General features: G+C 34.7%; 2 protein-coding genes across 2 annotated transcripts; one reads left to right on the top strand and one right to left on the bottom strand.

The window, feature by feature from the left end:
• Positions 1 to 3,704: 3,704 nt before the first annotated feature.
• Positions 3,705 to 6,065, top strand: LOC108996320 (cinnamyl alcohol dehydrogenase 1). Its single transcript, XM_018972154.2, has 5 exons — positions 3,705 to 3,947; positions 4,061 to 4,174; positions 4,305 to 4,532; positions 4,883 to 5,322; positions 5,578 to 6,065. The coding sequence occupies exons 1-5, from the start codon at positions 3,859 to 3,861 to the stop codon at positions 5,778 to 5,780; spliced, it is 1,074 nt and encodes a 357-aa protein (XP_018827699.1). The 5' UTR covers positions 3,705 to 3,858; the 3' UTR covers positions 5,781 to 6,065.
• A 5,590-nt stretch (positions 6,066 to 11,655) lies between these two features.
• On the bottom strand, positions 11,656 to 23,067 carry LOC108996353 (protein unc-50 homolog). The gene is made up of 10 exons (XM_018972210.2): positions 22,828 to 23,067; positions 21,947 to 22,014; positions 16,757 to 16,782; positions 15,687 to 15,777; positions 14,989 to 15,084; positions 13,518 to 13,589; positions 13,164 to 13,222; positions 12,950 to 13,072; positions 12,163 to 12,234; positions 11,656 to 12,080 (listed from the first exon to the last, which is right to left on the bottom strand). The coding sequence occupies exons 1-10, from the start codon at positions 22,915 to 22,917 to the stop codon at positions 12,016 to 12,018; spliced, it is 762 nt and encodes a 253-aa protein (XP_018827755.1). The 5' UTR covers positions 22,918 to 23,067; the 3' UTR covers positions 11,656 to 12,015.
• Positions 23,068 to 23,948: the final 881 nt, after the last annotated feature.

Genomic DNA, 23,948 nt, shown 5'->3' with positions numbered 1-23,948 from the left:
TGGGTTATGCACAACGTCTTGCGTGGTTATAGAATGGTATGAAGGACGACGTGTCCAAAGATTATGGCCTCCATCATCTGAGTTTCTTGCAACAAAAATTTTATATACAGTCATTTTTATTTATTTTTTTAAATACTTCACTAATATAATTAGCTATGTCTTTTTTTCAATATAAAATAATTATTTTAACAAATTACATCAATGAAATATATACAAAAATAATTATATATAACATAATTCTACAATGCAATCCTCCTTAGCTCCTTGACAATAAAGTTTGCATCATCTCTTGCTGATAAGACAGCTTATTAGGTAAGACATCAGCCTAAACCCCTTATCCTATACATAAGGGGATAAATACTAAGATGAAATCAAAATTTTGTAATTAATAATAAAATAGTTTATAAATAGTGATAAGATATTTTAAATTAAGTATTTATTAGATTTTAAAAAATGAGAAAGAAAAAGTTAAATAAAAATATTATAAAATTAAAATATTGTTAAAATATAATTTTTATTTTAAGATTTAAAAAAATTGATTTTTTTTTATTTAAAAATTTGAGAAAATTATAATATTAATTTGAAAAAATTGAAATGATTAATTTAAAAGTGTTTGTATTTAAATAATATTTAAAAATAAAATAAAATAAGATAAATGAGATGGGATTGGATGAAATATGTTTCCAAACGTACCTGCAAATCGGTCTTAAATTTACATGTTCTTGAACACCAAAAACAACGACTTCCAAACTTCTAAAATTTCTCTCACCTATTTGGATCTATATCGTAGTACTGTTAGGAGTGAAGGTTACATCAAGGCGTGACGTTTTGAACTACTACTGGTTAAGGTTAGTTTTGGATTGAAAATTTCTTATAATCTATCTCATCTCATTTTAAATTAGAAAGCCGTAAATTATTTATTAAAAGAAAAATTTATTCATCATCCTCACATCATATTATACATATTTTTATTTTTTTTTTTTTTAATTTTTTTCTTACTAAATGGATGGTATATGAATTGTAAATAGAAGAAATTAATTAATTTAAAAAAATATATATATTGTGTGAGAATAAAAATTCAATTAAAAAATACTACTGCCTGCAGTCTCTATCTGTGGTACGTGGAATTCGTGATTAATTAGGTACGTAGTTGATGCTCATGATAAAGTTTTTTATATATTAGAAATAAACAACGCTCACCCACTACGTAGCTTTCTCTCCTAATTTTCTGTTAAGGTGGACTTGTTTTGGGGAAAAAAAACATAATAAAAATGACAAATTTGGATAGCTGGAGTATTAATTATTAAAACCTCGGTAGTTTTACTTGCCCAAACAACAACGACGCCAGCCCTGTCGATAGAGTTGGAGAGTGGTATGATTATAACTTTTTTAAAATTTATCCAAAATATAATAACAACGACGCTTGCACTGTCGAGAAAGGTTTGTTTGGATATAGAAATGATTTTATTTTATTTTATTTTATTATTATATTTTTTTAAAATTTTTATAAAAAATATAATAAATAATTTAATTTTTTTAAATTTTAAAATAATAATAATATTAAAAAATAATATTTTATTTAACTTTTAACATTTATCTAAAATCATTTCATCTCACTGTCTAAATTAATAATTCTCTGGCATCTATTTCCATTTTTTGTCTTGTCCTATTGGTCGAATTCGAATACCTCAAAACTTGTTGTGGACTATATAGAAACTCCTATTTTAAATAAGAGAAACATTACAGGACGGTCGGGCAATTAAAGGTAGAAGAACAGCCCTCTATTGAGACGATTACACGTAAGAAAAAATATAATAGATTAATTAGACCTCACCACACAGAATCACTACACGCAAGACCAAGTTCTTCTTCATTTCGTCTCTCCAGCACCCCTCTCTAAGACTCACACGACCCACTCTCGGCAAGGAACCCCCCTCTCGCACGGCTGCTTTCGTACTTCGTCTCCACCCACTCTGTGTATCTCTCATTCTTCTCCAGTGACCCACTCCGTCTAACGCCCTCTCATCTCTTCTGCTTTCCGCATATTCACATTCTTACTTTACTTTCCGCTTGAACCAAATCAGTAGAAGATTTATCACGACAATCTCCACTAGAAGGCATCACTGCAGCTGTAAGAGAATGGCGGCCTCTTCACTACAACTATACATGCATGTGTGCAAGCAATTCTATTTTCTTTCACCTTTCTTTACATTAAATGCTCCAGTAAATGTATATAAATTCACTCTTTCTTTACTTTCTTCATTCACTGTTGCCTTTAATCTTTTCATTTTCTTTTTACTTTTCGACCGTTCATATGCATCACAATAATTCTGGGTGAAGGATTTTAATAGAGGAGAAATAGGTCTTGAGCCATGGAGTATATAAAGGACAATTAAGAAAATGAGAGCGAATTATTCGCAAGAGAGAGGGGCACACAAGAGGCATTCGGGAGGAGGGAGAAGAAGATGAGAGAGAGAGAGATGGGATTTCATTTGGGTTGAGGTCTCCTTGAAGACGAAGGAGTGAGGGAGGGGGTTGTATGGGTCTCCAATCAGGTGTTATGCAAGTACAGATTACAATGTTATGAAGTATTTACATGAAGGGTTGCTTAATGAGGGGAGCAGTCAGACAGTTCCCCAACTTTTATTTTTAAATAAAAATAGAAAGAAAAGTAAGGAAACTTTGTGGATGCGACATAGTTTGATCGTGTGCTGCATGGGATGCCTTTCATGGTTTAGGAAAAATGCTTCTTGAACCGAAAAAATAGATCGAAATTTTTGATTGATTGTAGTTTTTATTTATTTATTATTTTTATTTAATAATTAATGAAATAATTATTAGTAAATTTATATATTTTTATTTTTTAAAAATATTTAAAGAAGTATAAAAAATGATTAAAAATAAAACAAAACTTAAATAAAAAATAGATTCATAAATACTAGTAAAATTTTTAATTAAAATTATATGAGATGAAATGAGATATTTTTATCTTACCTTTAAATCCAAACGGACTCTATAGTATTTAGTCTATTCTCTCAATCCATTTTTTGGGTTCCAGTAGCGTTATCCTAAATATATATATATATATAATAAATTATTTTTAATTATTTAATATCACGTCGTAAAATAATGAGAAGACATTTGCATGACGGCATCAGGGTAGATAATACTATTATCATAATAGATATGGATTAGTAGTGCAGAACGCTAATTTCAATCAAATTCGGTTCCAGATTGACTATAAATTTATCATCCTCCCACACATTTTACAGAGGAGCGTTTGGCGCACCAAATTGTATAATAATGTTGACATAATTTTTTTTTTATTAAAAAGAAAAATATCAGAAAACATTTTTGAGAGAATAAAAGGTGTAAGTATAAGCAGTTTAGCACGTTAAATCGCATATTTTTTTATTGAAAAAAAAATATTGAGAAAAGAAAAGGTTCAGGTGCGCAAACTCGCTTACAAGAATTATTTTCTTTTATAGAAAGACTAAGTCAACATGCATAAAAGTCAGTTTTGTTTTCGGATGTGATTGGTGGGAAGGCAATTAATGGGACCCATTTATTTGTGTGGATGGAGATCTTGGAGTAATGGTGTGGTTCAGGAAGCAGTGGATCCCACCTCCCATACATCCATACTTCACCTACCGCATCCTCTAAGTTCTTAATTTATTGGGAGATAACCCCACCACTGCTGAGTCGTCCAGCTGTCTCGTCTTTTGCTTTCATTTTGTCCGATCTCACTTGAGCATATAAACGCACATATGCCGCTCTGGTTTCCCCACACTTTTTCCCACTCATTCTCACTCGGACTACCCGGTGACTATTCTCTCTCATTTGTGTTCTGAAAGGAAAATGGGTAGCCTTGAAGCAGAAAGAACAACAACAGGATGGGCAGCCAGAGACCCTTCTGGGATTCTTTCACCTTATACCTACACTCTCAGGTTACCATTTCAATGACTCAATTCCATCTTTGAATTTCTTTTCTATAACTTTTGGGACTCATTCCATGTAGTACTCTGATTTGGGTTTCTTTCAAAAACAAAAACTCTTTCAGAAACACAGGCCCGGAAGATGTTTACATCAAAGTCCTCTGCTGTGGAGTTTGCCACTCTGATGTTCATCAGATCAAGAATGATCTTGGCATGTCCAACTATCCCATGGTTCCTGGGTACACTCACTACATACACCCTAACTTCTTTTTTACCTTCCCCATTATATCTATCTTTAGTGTTAGTACACAATTATCTCTCTCCCTCTCTCTCTCTCTCTCTCTGATTGTAACCATTACTCTGAAACAGCCACGAAGTGGTTGGTGAGGTGTTGGAGGTGGGATCGGCTGTGACCAAATTCAAAGTTGGGGACACCGTGGGAGTCGGAGCCATCGTTGGATGCTGCAGAAACTGCCGCCCATGCAAAGCGGATGTCGAGCAATACTGCAACAAGAAAATCTGGTCCTACAACGACGTTTACACCGACGGAAAACCCACCCAAGGCGGCTTTGCCGGCGCCATGGTGGTCGAACAAAAGTAACAACAAAATCAAAACTTTTTATCATATTTATCTTATACCCTAACAATATAAAATCAAATCCTTCAAAATGCTTACTCTTGAACACCATCGTGTTAAAGAGGGTTCGGCGCCCCTGAAATTTAGTCGGTCATTTTTTTCACAACGAGAGAGAATTCTTCAATATGAATTATATTTCTGGCCATGAGCAACAAACAATCTACATCCATGCCTGGGCTTCAAAATGAGCAACTTTATAGTTAAATGAGTTCAAAACCGGTTTTTTTATCACAATGAAAGAACAGTAGTAAATATATGATCCTTTGAGTATTTGAAAGAATTTTAACTCGCTTTCGTTTCGTTTGTATAGATTTGTGGTGAAGATACCAGATGGATTGGAACCAGAACAGGCGGCGCCTCTGTTGTGTGCGGGGGTGACAGTTTACAGTCCACTGAATCATTTTGGGTTGAAGCAGAGTGGATTGAGAGGAGGGATTTTGGGACTTGGAGGAGTGGGACACATGGGGGTGATGATAGCCAAAGCCATGGGGCACCATGTGACTGTGATAAGCTCTTCGAACAAGAAGAGAGAAGAAGCTTTGGAGCATCTTGGGGCTGACGAGTACCTGGTCAGCTCCGACTCAAGTCGGATGCAGGAAGCGGCTGACTCGCTGGATTATATTATTGATACTGTGCCTGTGTTTCACCCTCTTGAGCCTTACCTTTCTTTGTTGAAGCTGGATGGCAAGCTAATCTTGATGGGTGTTATTAACACTCCTCTGCAGTTTCTCTCCCCCGTCGTTATGCTTGGTGAGCCTCTCTCTCTCTCTCTCTCAACTGAAGTCTGTGGGTTTGGATTGTCAGTAGTATGTTATTGGTCTATAATTGGAGATTTTAAGCGAAGATTGAAAATTTTTGCGGGTAACGTTTATGGTAAATGCTTTGTTTGGTTGGTAAAATTATGTTGGAACGTTTAAATTTTCTGATGTTTAAATCGTAGAAAGAGACCGAAAATCTCACTCGTGATTTCTAATTGCGGGTGCCCTGCCTTTTCTTCTTCCACAGGGAGGAAGTCGATCACAGGGAGCTTCGTAGGGAGCATGAAGGAAACAGAGGAGATGCTTGAGTTCTGCAAAGAGAAGGGGCTGAATTCCATGATTGAAGTCGTGAAGATGGATTACGTCAACCAAGCCATTGAAAGGTTGGAGAAGAATGATGTTAGGTACAGATTCGTTGTGGATGTTGCTGGAAGTAACCTTAATCAGTGAAATGTCACGACACCTTTAAGAAAAGCAAAATCCTATACTGTTTAAGATATCGATAAACGTCAATGTTTGCCACCAAACGTTCAATGTTTTCCCACTAATAACAAGCAGAGGTCGTGTTGTATTAAAGAATGAAATTGATTGATGTTTGTGTTTGGAATTCGTGAACTAAGTGCAATATGTGGTGCTGGGTGTATTAATTGTTGGTCATGGGGTTATGTAATGACAATGAGAGTTGCCAAACTTGAGAGGAAAAGAAATCTCACTGTTGCTGTCCTTTCCGGTTAACCTGGTGACTTTCCTGTGATTTATCAACGTCTCTGAGGAGGATTTCTTACGTAGTGTTAAAAGAGCATAGTCCAATAGGTTTGAATATGCCTGCCATGTCACGTGGATACCTATTGTAGTATTAGAGCATTCTCATTGGATTAGCTTTTATTCTCATTGGATTAGCTAAAAGCTAATCCAATGAGAATTTAACTATTAGGTCATAAAATCCCTCACATTGAATTAGCTATTTGGAATATAGCTACAGTAAAGTCTAAACTAATTTTCAAATTTGGAGCACACTATTCATTCATCAAATCTTTTTTATATTATTTCTTTCTCTCTCCTTTTAATATCAATTATTTCTTTCTCCATTTTAAATGAAAATTGAAAAAATATAATTAGAATACAATTATTAATTAATATATAATATTATGAATAGTAAAATAAAATAAAATAAAATAAATTCATAATTAAAAAAATTAAAAAATTATTAATTACTCATTACTATATAATGAATAAATGGATAATCTAATTTGGAGATTTGATGTAAATAGTCAAAGTTAAATTCATCTTATATTATTTTATTGTCATATAATGAAAAAATAGTTATTCTAATGTAGAAACTTATGTGAATCAAATAGTTAAATACTAAATTCATCTTACATTCATAAAAAATGTACTTTAATTTAGCTAATCCAATGAGAGTGCTCTACGTACTCGTAGTGATAAAAGAGTATACTCCAATAGAAATTGCCATGAAAATAGATTGTCTACGTAATTTACTCTTCGTTTTTTTTTTTTTTTTTTTGAAAGAGGGTACGTAATTTACTAATTTCTTACACAAATGGCTTCTTTTTAGTATTTAGATATGTCCTATAAAAAATTAAAAATCAGTGACGGTTATAAGTAAGAGTGGTGCTACGCCCACCAAGGATGTAGCTCGAGGATGAGTCTTATTATTTGGTTTTTTTTTTTTTATACCCTTACACATTTAAAAAAAATTACAATATTATTTAAAATTATTTTCTTAATTATTAAATAGAAAAACAAAATAAAATTTTGTCAGGACCCATTTGTTGGGACAAGTAGCATTATTCTATAGGTAGAGCTAAAGAGTCGAGGTCGTTGTTCGTTATGTCGGAAAATATATATATATATATATATATATATATATATATATATATATATATATATATGAGGAAGCCTTCCCTTCAAAGTAAAGCAGTTCAGTGACCGAGTAATTTCATCGTCACCAACCTCTCTATACACTTCCAAGTTTATGCGGTAGCAATGAGAGAATTCCTTGCCTTCTACGTTTGTTCGACTTAATGAGGATGGATTTCATGTCCTCCAACAACTTTCGCAGATAATATGGTTATTCAGTCCAAAAAGAAAAAAAGGTAAAGCCCTACCTCAATAGACTTGATTGGGAAATTAGACTTGATTCTTGAAGTTTAATCACCCTCCTTTTTTTGGGAAATTAGACTTCACGGCCTTCACGGCCTTGAAACATGATATGATCAGTTAAAAGAGTCGATCTGAATATGGGTTGAGATGAGTTGTGAATAATAGTGATATGAGTTGAGATAAAATAGTTTTTTATGTTTGGATTGTGAGTGAGTTGAAATGGTTTTAACTTTTTAGAGATGAGATAGATGTGGATTTCACAAATTATTACATAGTATTTTTAATAATTTTATTTTATTTATAAATACATTTATTCCTTAAGTAATAATAATTTATAAATTACCTACCCAATTTTTATTTTTTTAAATATAGTGAATAATAATATTTTGCGGATTGCAATTTTTTTTAACGGATTTTTTTTTAAAATATCAAATTAAAAATGATTAATAAAAATTGTTTTAAAAATGATTTTTTAATTGTTTCCAAAATCATTAAATAATACTAATATATATAAAATAATTTTTTATAAATAATTGTGCTTAAAATGATTTTCCATTTTCAAGTACTAATGATCATTTTGCCTAGCCCCAATTAGTTTCGATTATAGTCAATAATAATAAATTAGAAAAATAACATCATTAAATTATAAAATCACTTTATTTTATAATTTTAGTAGTATAAAAATTACATATCGACCAATCATTTATTAAACTAAATTTATGTATAGACCTCATAAAATTAGCAACCATATTTTCTAAAGAAATTTGCTACAAACTTCCCCATGTCTGTAAATAAGTAATCTATTGCCACATCAAAATTAAATTTGTAATACATTTGAATCTCTAACTACACCTTTATAATCTCAATATTTATTATATACATATCAATGACCACCCCTGACTTCCCACATAGGAATCGCAATGTCATCCCTAATTGCAGCTATAGTTCGGGCTAATTCAACGGTCATGTCAGGATGACGTGCTAAAGCTGCGGCGTCACTATATGCATGACTACTTGGACTGAGCTCCTTATTTCTCCAGTCCTCGAACAACCAGTTGTTCGGTGTCGTCATTCTAATAAAATTGTGTAATGTACAACATACAATGATCAGATCTTCTTGCCTCCCAACTTTATACGCAGGCATGAGTCAAAATTCTAAATTGTGATTTCAAGACTCCAAATGTACGTTATATTACGTGAATGCATGAATGACGATGATTAAAATAATCCTTATACCCCCTAAATCCCCGCTGACCCTAACAGTCATTTCTATGATATATCTCTGGGAATCTAGGATAGGGGCATAAATCCCTGAGTACATGGAAACACCGAATTGACTAGATAATAATGTCATGTTACCCATTAACAATAAAAAAAATCAGACCCTTACCAACCATTCCCAAAGATGAGCGTAAGGAGTATCACTAGAAGAACAGGGAAGACGAAAGTTTATTAACAAAATTAAACTTTGTTATATATAAATACACTACAATAGCATAACAGAAAATAAAAATCAAAACACTCCACTACCACATTCAAGTATGCATACCAAAAACAAAAACAAAACACAAAACAAGAATTTTATTTTTGAAACAATGAAATGAGGCCCCAAGCAAACTACCACATTCAAGTATGCAAACCCAAAAAAAAAAAAAAAAAAACACATGCACTACAGTAACAAAACAAAAAATCAAAATCAAAACACCCCACTACCACATTCAAGTATGCATACCAAAAATAAAAACAAAACACAGAACAAGAATTTCATTTTTGAAACAATGAAATGAGGCCCCAAGCAAACTACCACATTCAAGTATGCAAACCCAAAAAAAAAAAAAACCACATGCACGACAGTAGCAGAACAAAAAATCAAAATCAAAACAGCCCACTACCACATTCAAGTATGCATACTAAAAACAAAAACAAAACACAGAACAAGAATTTCATTTTTGAAACAATGAAATGAAGCCCCAAGCAAACTACCACATTTAAGTATGCAAACCCAAAAAAAAAAAAAAACCACATGCACGGCAATAGCAAAACAAAAAATCAAAATCAAAACACCCCACTACCACATTCAAGTATGCATACCAAAAACAAAAACAAAACACAGAACAAGAATTTCATTTTTGAAACAATGAAATGAGGCCCCAAGCAAACTACCACATTCAAGTATGCAAACCCAAAAGAAAAACCCACATGCACGGCAAACAATAAACATCATAGGATTATGCATTGTTAAATAATCTCATTATGCAATTTCAAACCTTAACATCTAAAGAAATAAAATGGATAAATAGCATAAATATTTTCTAAATAGCTGACCATTACAAATGAAAATTAAAATAACATGAAACTTAGCATTGTTGTGCTCATGAGCACAGCTTGCATAATATGGATATACATTTATCTTGGTCAGTAACCACTACAATAAAAAATTTTAGGTGAAATTCATCTCTCAACTAGAGTCACGCCGACTGAAATTTGTGCATTGCATGAATAACAGCTAAAAATGATTTGAGATGAGTTAGATTCACATACTTGGAAGGACCGTGTTCTTGGAGCCGTGGTGGTGATAGAAATATCCCGTGGGTGTTTATGGTAGGATCGACTTCTTGAGGTGTGATGTTTGTAGACTTTTAGAATGGTGGGTTTCATTTGTGTAGGTGATTTGTGAATTTGTCATGTAAGGGGCTACGGAAATAAAATATTTCTACACTGTTAAATGCTAATCTATGGTCAAAACCCTAAACGTGTGTTCACAGCCTTTAGGTCAGGGGGTAGGGGAATCTTTGTAAAAGGAAGGGGGACGTGATGTGGTAAGGTTACCAGGCAGTAGATGAAACCCAACTCGATTGGTGGAGATGGTATCTCTCACGCGATCAACGGACCTGGGTTGCCTTCGCCATGGGTCTTGAGATGCTTCCATTACCTCAGGCTGCCTTCCAATTCGTGCGTTTCCGAAATTGCAGATGAGATGCCCATTCGCCCATGCCGTGAAGTGGGCTGAACTGGTGAGGTATGGCGTCAATGACAGCAGGAGATGGGTCTGCCCACAGTGACGAGCTCTGCGTCGAGATGAGGGGTGCGTGAAGGGGCTGGGTGAAAGGGTGGGTAAGGGTTTTTGGAGCCTTCATTACACCCATGTAATGGAAACAGTCCTTAGAAAAGTAAAAAGTAACGGTCAATAAGCATTTTGTCTTATATGAGAACACATCAAAACAAAGAAGAGTTTTTCATACGAAATGAGTTGAGATTTCCTGAAGTCACCTTCGAATTCAAACCGCGCCTAGACTTTTGCTATTCACCAGTTTACACAGCACACCCCCTCGATTTATTATTATTATTATTTTTATATTCCTACTAAATTAATTAAATTCTTCTTTTTTCTGTTCATCATTCATACACCACATATCTAGCAGGAAAAAAATAAAACAAATATATAATATAGAAATGATAAATATAATTTTTCTAAAATTTATCCCGACAACTACCAATAATTGTTAATCTTCTTATAAAAAAAAAGCCGTATATTGAGAAAATCTTTATGTACAATCAATAACTTGAAGTGCTTCAAGCGTCGAGCTCAATAAAGGAAAATTGGTATGCATCCTGAGACCCCATTAAGATGCTGAGTTGAGTTGAGATGAATTGAATTCTTTATAAATAGTAATGAGTTTTATGAGACCCAAATGAGTTCATATGTGTTTGAAATCTTGGATGTTAAAATAAGTTCAAATGTATTTATGAAAAGTTTAAAAAAATTATGGATCACGCGTGTAAAGAAGTGTTGAGTTAAAAAAAATTGTAGATCTCACATGTAAAGAAATTTTTAAGTTGAGATGAATTTAATAATTTGAGAATTAGATATTTAGATGTTAAACTCAATTTAAAATTAACTTGAACTAGTTCCAAGTTCCAAATGGGCCTTGAGCGATTACAAATTTCGTCACCTCTCCTTTCAAACATTAACTCGAATTCAAGACTCTGGGGAGTTGGGCGATGGAACTGCAAGAAGCTAGGAGAAATACAGATTTTCGAGAATAAATGTATTGTTTGCTAATGCACAAGCTTTTCGGAGCTTGTTTTCAACCTCCATCAAAAAGTGAAAGTTTACCACCCAGTCACCATGTGTAGTTGCTGGTACTGGCCTAGTAATGCTTACTAAATACTAGGTTGAAGAAGAAGACACTCCTGAAAATATGTAAAAAAGCGAACTTTGAGTTTTGGAAATCTCTGTCGATGGAAAACACATATGTGACAAGAAGGGGGAAAAAAATCAATAAATTCAACAGATCCATGACCAATATTCCCAATCACTAGATATACAACCCAGCTTTCCTGTCTTTGCTTGGTTCCAACTTGCTTCATGCGGCGGTAAGATGCCCAGAAAGGAAAGCTGCAACAGTGGTTACATGTGGTGGAGCTGTTTTTCCCTTCACGTATCCGTGAAACAATCAAATCATTCATCTAAGCCTTCTTGTCTTGATGCAATCCCTGAACTATAGTAGTCCCCAAAGCAAATTATATCTATTGCTACCTAAGAGTCAGCCTTCATGAATCATAACCGTTGACTGAAGTATAAGTTCATAAAATATCTTGAAGGATTGAAGCCACTCAAAATCACTGCAATTTTTAAAACGACTTGAATTAGCACTGAAACAGAATCAATGGGAAACACAATCAAGGGTCACATTCCAACACTTACAAATAGGGGAAAGGACGATAACAGCACCAATTGGATATAGAAAGAAAGTGGTCCTCTCCAGAAAGGGCAATACTGCAAAATGCCCATCATATGTCAGTTAATGAAGACAATCATGCAGCCGAGTTTGCAATTGAATGCCATATCCAGATACAGAATTTAATGACACAAATTTCAGCCACAAAAAAGGTTCAAATAAATTGGTTTTGTTTCCAGAATGAAATAAACAGCCCACAAAAACTTGGCAGCACCCTGTTTTGGCAACGGGTACATTTAACTTTTACAGTTGTTTAAATCTAGTTATGCCATGAAGCCAAATTTGGTTTAGTAAGTCATCCCTGATGAATGAACTCCACATATGCATCAAAATGTATGCTGTCATCCAGAACTATATACACAGAATAATGCAACAATTGCCATCTATACCACATAAATATATGTGTGCACGTGTGTTCAGCCAACCAGTGCTTTACATTTTTCAGACAACAAAGTTTTCTGTTCTTTTTTTCTTTTTTTGGATAAGAAAACAAAATTTTCTTTTCACTCCACAAGAACTGTACCAATTTGAGGATCAAAACCACAAGGCTTGTTTGTAGCCATGCCCAATAAATTTCATTTCGATAAAATGAGAAAAGAACCAATGCTGTGACAGTATGTTCATAACAGTGATGATAGTAAGTTATCTAAACCCAGATATTCTGAATTTAGTCCCCTGACCCTTCCCTTCTCATAAAAAATAAAAAGTAATGAAGGATTGGAGCAAATGGCAAAGACAAACCATGTAGCTTACCATCATAACCTAGAAAGTTAAGATAATGGTAGTATGAAGCCGCCACCATGAAAAGGAAGTTTGACAGCAATACAGGAATGAAACCATGGGCTACCAAAATCGGTGACAGAAAGTAATGTATGACTGCCATGAATACGATACATTAGTAAGGGCCATTAATTGATGTTGAATCTAAAACTGTGGATACACCCACACATGGTAAAAGAGCTGTTACCATAAAGCAGAACAAACATTGGGAAGAAAGAGTTGCAATGAACATCAAAAGCGTACAGCCTTCAAGGAAAAATTCAGCACCATTCAACTCATTAGATTGTGAATAGACAATAAAACAAAAAAGAACTTGAAAAAATGAGAGAATACAATGGAAAAGCACTTACTACAACACTATGGTTTTTTTTTTTTTTTTTATAAGTAAACTTAATACAACATTACGTTGCAAGAAAATAATAATAAACGTTATCAAAACACAAACGATGAACATGCGAAGATATAAATTTGATGATTTATGTTCCCGAGTTGAATTGAATTCAATAATAATGAAGTAGGAAGCAAGATTTTCCAGACTTGCCATTCAACTCGTTGCTCAACAACATGACTGTTGGAGGGAGCCTCTTCCCGAAGGTAAGAATTGGTCAGGAACCTGCATGGACATTGAGAAATGCAAACTTCTTATATACTGTTTACTGTACAACATCAGTTCTATCTATAAGGAGCTTATAGGGATTGTTATCCCTAAATAGATTCGTGAATAAGAATACATTTGACCGATCCCAATTAGTAGATAAGGGTTCACAGATCTGACCTAATTTAGGTGGCATTAAGACAGAATTCAGTTGAAGATATCAAGGTTAAAATCAAACACTAGAAGAAACTCATTATCTTTGATTTCAAGTCAAGTTCAAGTAATTATATCATGGGTGGCATTAGACCTTTTCGTGCCAACAGTTTTCATTTAATCAACATAGATTGCAAAACATATTAGGAGTCCCCCACATTATTGCTTAGCATGCAAACAACATTTCATTTTATTGTTTTCTTACTCTAATGAACAATTTCACAATAGGAGTTTCATAAAAGAGAAGCTGTTAAGACTCCAGGCTACATCAATGGCCAGGGACCATAGCCTCTGCAATTAAAGCAGCGAACTGGACCGTAAGTGCTGTGGGTCCCATTGAGGGATCTGTGTGAACACAACAGCAGCAAGTCAAGGTCCCTTTTTTTATAAGTAATAATTAATCCTTTATTAATAAGTGAAAAAGGTACAACTCAAGTATACATGAAGCATACAAAAGAAAAAAAAAATTGACTCTGGTATTCTTCCTCCACAAGCGAGGGTGTTTTTAATAAAATTGGAATAATGTCCTCTTCTTAAAAGAAAAACAAAGTATACAAAAGAAATGCCTAGCAAGATGAAGACAACGATAAAAGAAAATCAAGCAAATTAAGCCAACTAAAGTCCATGGAGGCAGTCAAAGATAAAAGAGTATTGATAAAATAAAATAAAATAAAATTTTGAGCTCCTCCAATGTACTTTCACAATCCTCAAAAATTCTATCTTTTTTTTTTTTTTTTTTTTTTCTTCTTTTTGATAAGTAAAAGTAAGATTCTATAATTATTTTCCTTCCAAATCCACCATATGAGGCAAATAGGAACCATCTTCCACACAAAGAATAGTTCGTCCATCCTTGTAGCAATGTACATTCCAGACACACACCTACCATGATTTTGAACAATGTAAATAGAAAATCAGGTGTTCATGCTATTGGTGCCCAAGCAAGTGACCTCAAATTCCAAACTTAATTTTGAAAATGAAGTCTTTACCACAAATATAATTGTTGTCAAGAAATAGATGATACAAATCTTAGCAAATTGTGAACCACCAGCCACTACTGTGGTTGTAAATCATGCTTCAGAAATTATCAAGCTTAGAAAGGTTGACATGGTAGGCAACTCCACAAATGCTGGCATAAAAAAAAAAATACCAAATGATAGACAACTAGACAAACATCATTTAATGGTTAGCATGAAGTTGCTCTTACCAATAACACGTAGCCATAACAGCCCCAGTTATTATAAAATGGAAAAGCAACACTGAGATAACTACATAAACAGCATGTGCAGCACTATGGTCATACCTGAAATGAAGATAGGAAGACGCAATCATTACAGGGAAAAGAACTGATAATGCACAATTGAACACGCTAAAAGTAACATATAAGTCAAATAAATTAATTAGATTAGAAATCATGTAATGTGAAATTACGCAATGCCATATTGGCTATTTACAAATTTAACATTTTTTTTAAGTGTGTGATTGTGTTCATTCTAAAGTGCAATTACTTAGGAAACCATAGGTGTGATTGTCTAGGCTTTCATCCACTTCTGTCTTTTCTCCTGGCCGCTCCTCCAAATTATAGAATAGCCATTACCCCACAATCTCCCCAGTTAAAATTAGACAAAATCTTAGGCATCCTCATCAAATAAGAGAAAAATACATATAGCAAGAAAGGCTACCAGTTGCTTTCATCCCAAAATCAGGAAAACAAGAATTGAAATGTGTTTTGCAGCTAAGCAGCATCAGGTCATAAAATCAGCATCCAATCTATATTAAAGGATCTCAGTCAGCTGAGCAATAGTAGCTCAAAGTTTTCGAAATTGGTTTTGTAAAATTGTACAACTGTCACTAATTAGCAGCATTAGAGCACTAGCCATCAAGAGGGGGTATCTAGAAACTTACGCAGCACAATAAGCCAAGGTTGCAACCATCAAAAGAAGACTGCAGATCACAACAAAAGCAGGATCGTCACGTGCCCATTGATTTTTAGTTTCTGAGACAAAAAATAAAATAAACTTTAAATTGCATCTAATATTAGCAGCAAACTCATACTCTCACACGTTCAATAAGTCCAAACTCCATAGGCACTACAATTAAGAAAGTAAGTGTGATACCCAATATGATAAGGATAAGGGTAGGTGGTAAGGGATCCCACATTGTATGAAAATGAGAAGTTCTTCCTCTTTATAATGTTCCAATGGGCTCCAATTGTATAATTGACAAGTCCTTTTAGAGTATAGGCCATGTGATTTGGGCCTTCCATTGGGGCGTTACGGCAAGTAAATGCCAACTAACAAAATTCTTAATGTCTCTTCTTTATAAGCATATGTTTACTTAACATTAGTCCTACCCTACAACACAATGAGTAGACAGGCATTCTAAAAAACCAAATACATATAATACATAATCTAGCTGAAACATAAAAAAATCAAACATTATTAAACCTGGCAAGGATAATTTAACCTTTTTTTTTGTTTTCTTTTGTCATTACATCAAAAGTAGTTATTTGATCATTAACTTGAGTCATATGACAGACCATAAGCATTATTTCAGAACTCATACAGGTGATACTTATATTAAAAACCTATAGGCAGCACCATTACAATGAATTACAATTCCTCTTAGTCTTAGCTGATTTTCATTGTCTTCAACTATATGCCAGTTTAATTGTAAACCATTGTTTGTATGACTATGATACTTAGTAAGCCGATGGTGACAATCTTCTACAATGATTGCAAACTGTTAGTGCAGCTGAAAGCATTGCTAATCAAAAAACAACAGCCACGTGTCATTATCTCATTGTAACACCAGATAAAAATATACAATGATTGCAACTGTTAGTGCAGTTGAAAGCATTGCTAATCAAAAAACAACAGCCACGTGTCATCATCTCATTGTAACAACAGATAAAAATTCAACAGCGCCAACCAGATGACAGTAGTAAATGACAATACAATGGAAAGTGGACTTACGCTTGTGATATTTAGTGTGCTGATAGCTAGATCCATTCCAATGTTCCACATGCAAAATATATAATTGCAGTAATTAGAAATAATTCATAATTCAATGCATCTGGTCCATGGTTAAAAAAAGTCCCCTCAAATGTAGAGTGGGTAACTACTATTGGTAGTAAGAATATTAATACTTTTTTTTTATATATATCAGTAAGAAATTTTATTGATTGAATGAAACTAGGCAACGCCCATGTACACAGGAAGTATACAAAAGAGAGTAAGAATATTAGTGCTAGTAGGAAAAAAAACAATAATATTGGTGATGGTGACCATGACAAGCCAAAGGCTATCTTAATACTTATGTAGTGTACACGTGTACAGTCTCTAGCCATGTATATAAGTCAGACCTTTTATGTACAGTAAATTACTTTTTGCTTTACTTGTAATACGAGAGATTCAATTTACAGAACAAATTCATCTCTATTTTCCCTCTGTTTCGTAAACCTAGAATCTCAACTTCAACATTCTGTTATGGTATCAGGAGAGAATTCTGGATCTTCCGCTCCGCCTATTCCTCCAGATCAAGATGCCTCCAGTTCATATTTTTTACACCATGGTGATACTCCAGGTGCTCAACTCGTCTCTCTACCCCTTTCTGATGAAAATTATCATACATGGAATCGATCGATGACTATGGCTTTGATTGCTAAAAATAAATTTGATTTTGTCAATGGTAATTTGTTGAAACCTTCTGAGGATAATCCTCTCTTCAATTCTTGGATTCGTTGTAATACAATGGTCCTTTCATGGATCTTGAATTCTCTGAGCAAAGATATTGCTGCTAGTGTTATTTTCATTGAATCTGCTGCTGATGTATGGAAAGATCTTCAAGAACGTTTTTCTCATAGCAATGGCCCTCGTATTTTTCAACTCCGAAAGGCTATTTCTAGTCTGACTCAAGAACAATTGTCTGTCAGTGTGTATTTCACTCATTTGAAGGCACTATGGGATGAAATGCAGAATTATCGTCCACTACCGACCTGTTCATGTGGTGCTATGAAAACTGTAGTGGAGTTTCATCATCAAGAATATGTTTTACAGTTTCTAATGGGTCTTAATGACTCTTTTGCTCATATTCGAGGTCAGATCTTGTTATCTGATCCTCTCCCCCCCATTAACAAAGTTTTCTCACTTGTCCTTCAAGAGGAAAGACAACGTCAGATCAGCCAATCTCTACCTAGCAATTTTACTTCTGAACCTGTTGCTATGGTCACTCAGTCTCAACCAGTTAAATTTCAGCACAAGTTCACCGGAAAACAGAACAATTCACGCAAGGACAAGCCTTATTGCAGCCACTGTGGGATTCAAGGTCACACAGTTGAGAAATGTTATCGGATTCATGGCTTTCCACCTGGCTTCAAATTCACCAAGAACAAACAAGCATCTGGATCTTCTTCAGCCAATCAAGTTTGCACTAATGATCTTACACCTAGTTTTGGTCCAGTCATACCTTTTTCTCAGGAGCAGTGTCAACAGCTTATCTCAATGCTTCAATCTCAATCTCTTTCTCATAATTCATCTTTTAATCCACAAAATCAACCATCTGCTAATCATGTAGGTATTGTTTCATCATCTGACAATACTTCAAGTTCCAATGTTCCATCATTTTCTGGTAAAAATTCCTCTCTTCCTTCATATTCATCTGTCTATTCTGTGAATAAAAATATTTCTAAGGAATCCTCTATTCATTCATGGATTTTTGACACCGGTGCAACTGATCATATGATCAGCTCCTTTCATTTGTTTACCTCTGTTCCTTCTCCCATTAATATTTCAGTTCATTTGCCAAATGGTAAGTTTGTTCCAGTCACTCATATTGGCAATGTTCAACTCTCTACATCTTTATTACTTAAAGATGTTCTCTATGTTCCTTCCTTTCATTGTAATCTCATTTCAGTAAGCAAATTAGTTTCTCAAATCCCTTGTTGTCTCATATTTCTTCACCATTTCTGTTTTCTACAGGACCTCTCCAGCTGGAAGACGATTGGAGTGGGTAAAGAAACTCGAGGCCTTTATCATTTACTGCACGGTTCACAAAAGACTCTTGATGACTCTTCAATTTGTTTTTCTTCTTGTAATTTCAGTTCTCTTGTTAATAATAATGCCTTTGAAACATGGCATCGTAGATTAGGACATGTATCTCATTCTCGTATGAAATTTTTACTTCATGAGTTTCCTAAGGAATTTTCCAAGGAATCTTTCATTTCAGCTTCAAGTCACTCTTCTTGTCAAATCTGCCCTCTTGCAAAACAGAAAAGATTACCTTTTCCTGTTAGTACTTCAACATCTTCTTCTATGTTTGATTTGGTGCATTGTGATATTTGGGGGCCTTATTCAATAACTTCATATAATGGTTTCAGTTATTTCCTCACTCTAGTGGATGATTTTAGTCGATGTACATGGGTTTATCTCATGAAGTCTAAGTCAGAAGCTAGACATTACATTCAATCCTTCTTCCAATTTGTTCAAACTCAATATCAATGCACCATCAAGGTTCTTAGATCTGACAATGGACCTGAGTTTGACATGAAACAATTCTTTAGTACTCATGGTGTTTTACATCAAAAGAGTTGTCCTTATTCTCCTCAGCAAAATGCTGTTGTAGAGAGAAAACATCAGCATATTCTTAATATTGCTCGAGCTATCATGTTTCAATCTTCTTTACCATTAAAATTCTGGAGTGACAGTATACTAACTGCAGTCCATCTTATTAATATCCTCCCTACACCTTTGTTACCACATCACAAATCTCCTCATGAAATTTTATTCTCTGTTAAACCGAGTTATCAATACTTGAAAACATTTGGTTGTCTCTGCTATGCTTCAGTTCTTACTCATAAAACCAAGTTTGATGCTAGAGCTAAGCCTTGCATCTTTCTTGGTTATCCCACTGGTGTAAAAGGTTATAAAGTTTATAGCCTTCTTCACCATACTGTCCATATTTCCAGAGATGTGATTTTTCATGAAACCACATTTCCTTTTCAATCCACTATCTCAGATTTCTCATTTATTTCTGCTCTTTCTAAACCTTCCATACCTAATCCTGTTCTTCCAATTTCTTTTTCCCTTCCTCTATCTGTTTCTACAGATTTTACTCCATCTACAGATTTTAATTCCCATCAAAATAACTCCTCAGATCCTCAAATTCATAATTCCTCAGATCCTCAAATTCCAGCCCCATCCCATACTATTCGAAGGTCATCAAGGTCTCATAAGCAACCACAATACTTGCAAGATTATCATTGTAACTTAGCTTCATTTCAGCATCCACTTCATCAATCTTCCCTGGATGATGGTACTGTTTCTGCACAAAAAGGTATTAAATATCCTCTTTCTTCTTCTATCTCTTATTCTAAACTTTCTCCATCTCATTTAGCTTTTACTTTAGCTACTTCATCTCATTCTGAGCCTAAATCATTTTCTCAAGCCATTAAAATTCCTCATTGGAAAGAAGCTATGCAAGCTGAGATTTCTGCTCTTGAAGCAAATAACACTTGGACCTTAACTACACTTCCTCTTGGAAAACATCCTATTGGTTGTAAATGGGTCTATAAGTGCAAACTTAGGTCAGATGGTACTTTGGAGAGATACAAGGCTCGGTTAGTAGCCAAGGGTTACACTCAACAAGAGGGGGTTGATTATTTTGATACTTTTTCCCCTGTGGCTAAACTCGCTACTGTTAGATGTTTAATTGCTCTTGCTGCCTCTCAAAATTGGTGTTTGCACCAGCTTGATGTTAATAATGCATTTCTTCATGGAGAATTACATGAAGAAGTGTATATGGTGATGCCTCCTGGTTTTGCCAAACCTAATGATACACGGGTTTGCAAGCTTAATAAGTCTCTATATGGGTTAAAACAAGCTTCTAGGCAGTGGTTTTTCAAATTTTCCACTACCTTAATTGCTTATGGATTTGTTCAATCAAAGTCAGACTATTCTCTCTTCACTATGATCTCGGGTTCTTCCTTTATGGCTCTCTTGGTCTATGTGGATGATATTGTTATTGCTAGCAATGACTCCTCTTCAGTTTCTGCACTCAAGTCCTTCCTTGATTCTAAGTTCAAGCTTAAGGATTTAGGGAATCTTAAATATTTTTTAGGACTTGAAGTTGCTAGAAGTTCCACTGGTATATCTGTTTGTCAGCGTAAATATGCTTTGGAACTTCTCTCAGATTCAGGTTTATTGGCTGCTAAACCTGCTCAGTCTCCTATGGATCAGACATGCAAGCTGTCCAAAGAAGATAATAATGTGTTGGCTGATCCTAGTTCTTATAGAAGGCTTATTGGTCGTCTTATCTACTTGACAATAACTCGGCCAGATCTTTCCTATGCTGTAAATACACTAAGTCAGTTTTTAGACCAGCCATGTCAATCCCATCTTGATGCAGCAACTAGGGTACTGAGATATGTGAAGCTGAATCCTGGACAAGGTCTTTTCTTTTCCAGCTCATCTTCTCTTCAATTAAAAGCCTTTTGTGATTCAGATTGGGCTAGTTGCCCTGATACTAGAAGATCAGTTACTGGATTTTGCATTTTCATTGGTGATTCTCTTATTGCTTGGAAATCAAAGAAGCAAGTGACAGTGTCTCGTTCTTCTGCTGAAGCCGAGTATCGTTCAATGGCTGCTACTTGTTGTGAACTCAAATGGCTTACAACTTTACTTCAAGCCTTTCCAATCTCAGTCAAATCTCCTGCTGTGTTGTATTGTGATAATAAGGCTGCTTTGTACATTGCTGAAAACCCTGTTTTTCATGAGCGAACAAAGCATATTGAGATAGATTGCCATCTAGTTCGAGACATGCTTCAATCTGGTTTTATTAAAACTTTGCATGTATCTACACAGTTTCAGTTAGCTGACATTTTTACTAAATCTCTCACTCATGACAGATTTAATTTTCTTGTTGGCAAGCTGGGACTCCTAAGTTTGTATAGTCCAGCTTGAGGGGGAGTCTTAATACTTATGTAGTGTACACGTGTACAGTCTCTAGCCATGTATATAAGTCAGACCTTTTATGTACAGTAAATTACTTTTTGCTTTACTTGTAATACGAGAGATTCAATTTACAGAACAAATTCATCTCTATTTTCCCTCTGTTTCGTAAACCTAGAATCTCAACTTCAACATTCTGTTAGGCTAGCGGATACTTACACAACTTTTGGCGAAGTGCATAGGTGAAGCATTTGCCAAAAGGTATATTCAACATCCATTTGTTGCCACTGCAAAGAACCAGTCATTGGAAAAAGAAATCCATGAAATACACACACACACACACACGATTAAAATATGAATGATCAAAGGCAAGTTGAGCATGAATTCAATCAGATTGTGAATGCCCTAAAAGTAACTCTTTCATAACCAACAATCCAGAAGAGTTTTCAATGAAGCGGGGTTAAAGGGGTACAGGCATAGTAAAGGAACTTGAATAAAAAAAATAATAAGTAATTTAATATACCTTAGTGTAATGATCCAAAGAAATCACGTTTTATCACAAAGCCAACAAATTATGGTAACCATCCAGTTAAAAAATAAAATACCATTACTGAGGTAATGTCCAATATTCAATGATATCATAACTTAATTACGAAATGTTATAGTTTAATACCTTTGCACTAGCAGATAGCATTGACAATGAGAACTAAAGATACAAAAAATTCACCTAATCAAATTTACTAGCACTTAAATAGCCAAAGTCTCTTGTGCAGCTTTAGCAGTGGATGAACTGCTTGCTCAGAATCAGCATCCATCACGGGAATTTACATCAATTCGAGCGAAGAAGCTAATCATTAAACTTCTCAGAAAATTCGAGACTATTGGTCTTGAGGACAAGCCCCAATTCCAGAACAATAAATTACACAGCATTTCAAAAAACAAAATGTTCAAGTAGTATAGGTAAGAGAGGCAGCTTTCCAGAGTATGAGCTATTCCTAGATCGGGTTCGTGAACACGATGAGCATTCATATTATAAGTTATAAATTAGATTGATATGGAAATCAGATCCTTTGCGCGAAAGAAAAACTAGAGAGAGAAACCTTGACTATTCGGCGGAGGTACTGAGGAAACATGGGGTTAGCTCGAGATGCAGAAGACGACGAGCGCCCTCTCGAGACCGTGGGCAACATCTCCTTCTTTGTTCTCAACTTCGCAAATTCTTCTTCGATCGAAGATCTCTGATTTTTTCACAGCTCGCTCCCCGTTGCCTTCAGATGGGAATGAAACGTAAAAACGTCGACGACGCCTTCCGAGCCAGCTGGGCCAATAGATGGTTCTTTATTGGGCTTTGAGTACGGCCTGAGTTTTAATAGATGAAAATTCAAGTTTGTGCTATATTTTTATAAATAAATATAAATAGAAGTCATTATTAAGAGTATTTATTTTACATACATGATATGGAATCATCTAAATCACACATCTTTTTAAGTGAGTGTTGGGAACAAACAACTAGAAGCAGCCACACAGTGAGTGCAAAGTGTGTATTACTATAGTGACTTCTCTTTAACATTACTCTATTTTTATTCTTTATATTTTAGTTTATTTTTTTAATAGTTAAAGAAGTGAATCAGTGATATATAAACTGTCGACTGACCGCAACGTCAGCAATCATGCCTGGTTACTGGTTAGAGAGTTCGAATTTTGAGACCAAATAAAATTTTGCGATATGAGACCAACGGCAAGACGAAGCTTCTCCGCGTGTTTCTTATTAAAAATTGTTTTGTTCGTCGTTTTCATGCCAACAACGGACCGATCCAAGTGGGTTGCAGCTTGCTTGCTCCTTTCACATCTCATGTTATTAGGAGTATACATTTTTAACATTTGCATCAGAACCTTTTATCATTTTGTTAATCAAGCTAGCTACCAATTTTAAAAAGTGAATACAACTAACACGGCCCACGAGTTAAGCATTAATTATACGTACTTTGAATGAAAAAAGTAGCCCCTGCATCGACCGTCTTATCTCCGTGGTGGGATAAGGTCGAATCCCCTTTCCTACATGCTTCTGTTGATATAGCTCTCTCTAATGATGGCAGAAGAGTATCGAAAGCTACAAGATCTAGAAGGAAAAAAGCTGTGCTAAAAATCAACGCGGACGGGGCTTATTTTCAAGTGGTACGTACAGAAGTTGGTGCTGAAGCTATTTTAGGGCACATGATAA

The sequence above is a fragment of the Juglans regia genome, chromosome 13 (genome assembly GCF_001411555.2).
Source record: "Juglans regia cultivar Chandler chromosome 13, Walnut 2.0, whole genome shotgun sequence".
NCBI classification, from domain to species: Eukaryota; Viridiplantae; Streptophyta; class Magnoliopsida; order Fagales; family Juglandaceae; genus Juglans; species Juglans regia.
The sequence above is the reverse complement of the archived record's forward strand: the minus strand, read 5'-3'. Positions and strand labels throughout refer to the sequence as shown.

Coding starts and splice junctions, on each gene's coding strand:
- LOC108996320 (XM_018972154.2), top strand. CDS start 3,859: ATGGGTAGCCTTGAAGCAGAAAGAACAACAACAGGATGGGCAGCCAGA. Junction 4,175..4,304: donor AACTATCCCATGGTTCCTGG/GTACACTCACTA, acceptor ACTCTGAAACAG/CCACGAAGTGGTTGGTGAGG. Junction 4,533..4,882: donor GCCATGGTGGTCGAACAAAA/GTAACAACAAAA, acceptor TCGTTTGTATAG/ATTTGTGGTGAAGATACCAG.
- LOC108996353 (XM_018972210.2), bottom strand. CDS start 22,917: ATGTTGCCCACGGTCTCGAGAGGGCGCTCGTCGTCTTCTGCATCTCGA. Junction 22,015..22,827: donor ACCTCCGCCGAATAGTCAAG/GTTTCTCTCTCT, acceptor GGTTCTTTGCAG/TGGCAACAAATGGATGTTGA. Junction 15,085..15,686: donor ACCTTGGCTTATTGTGCTGC/GTAAGTTTCTAG, acceptor TCTTCATTTCAG/GTATGACCATAGTGCTGCAC.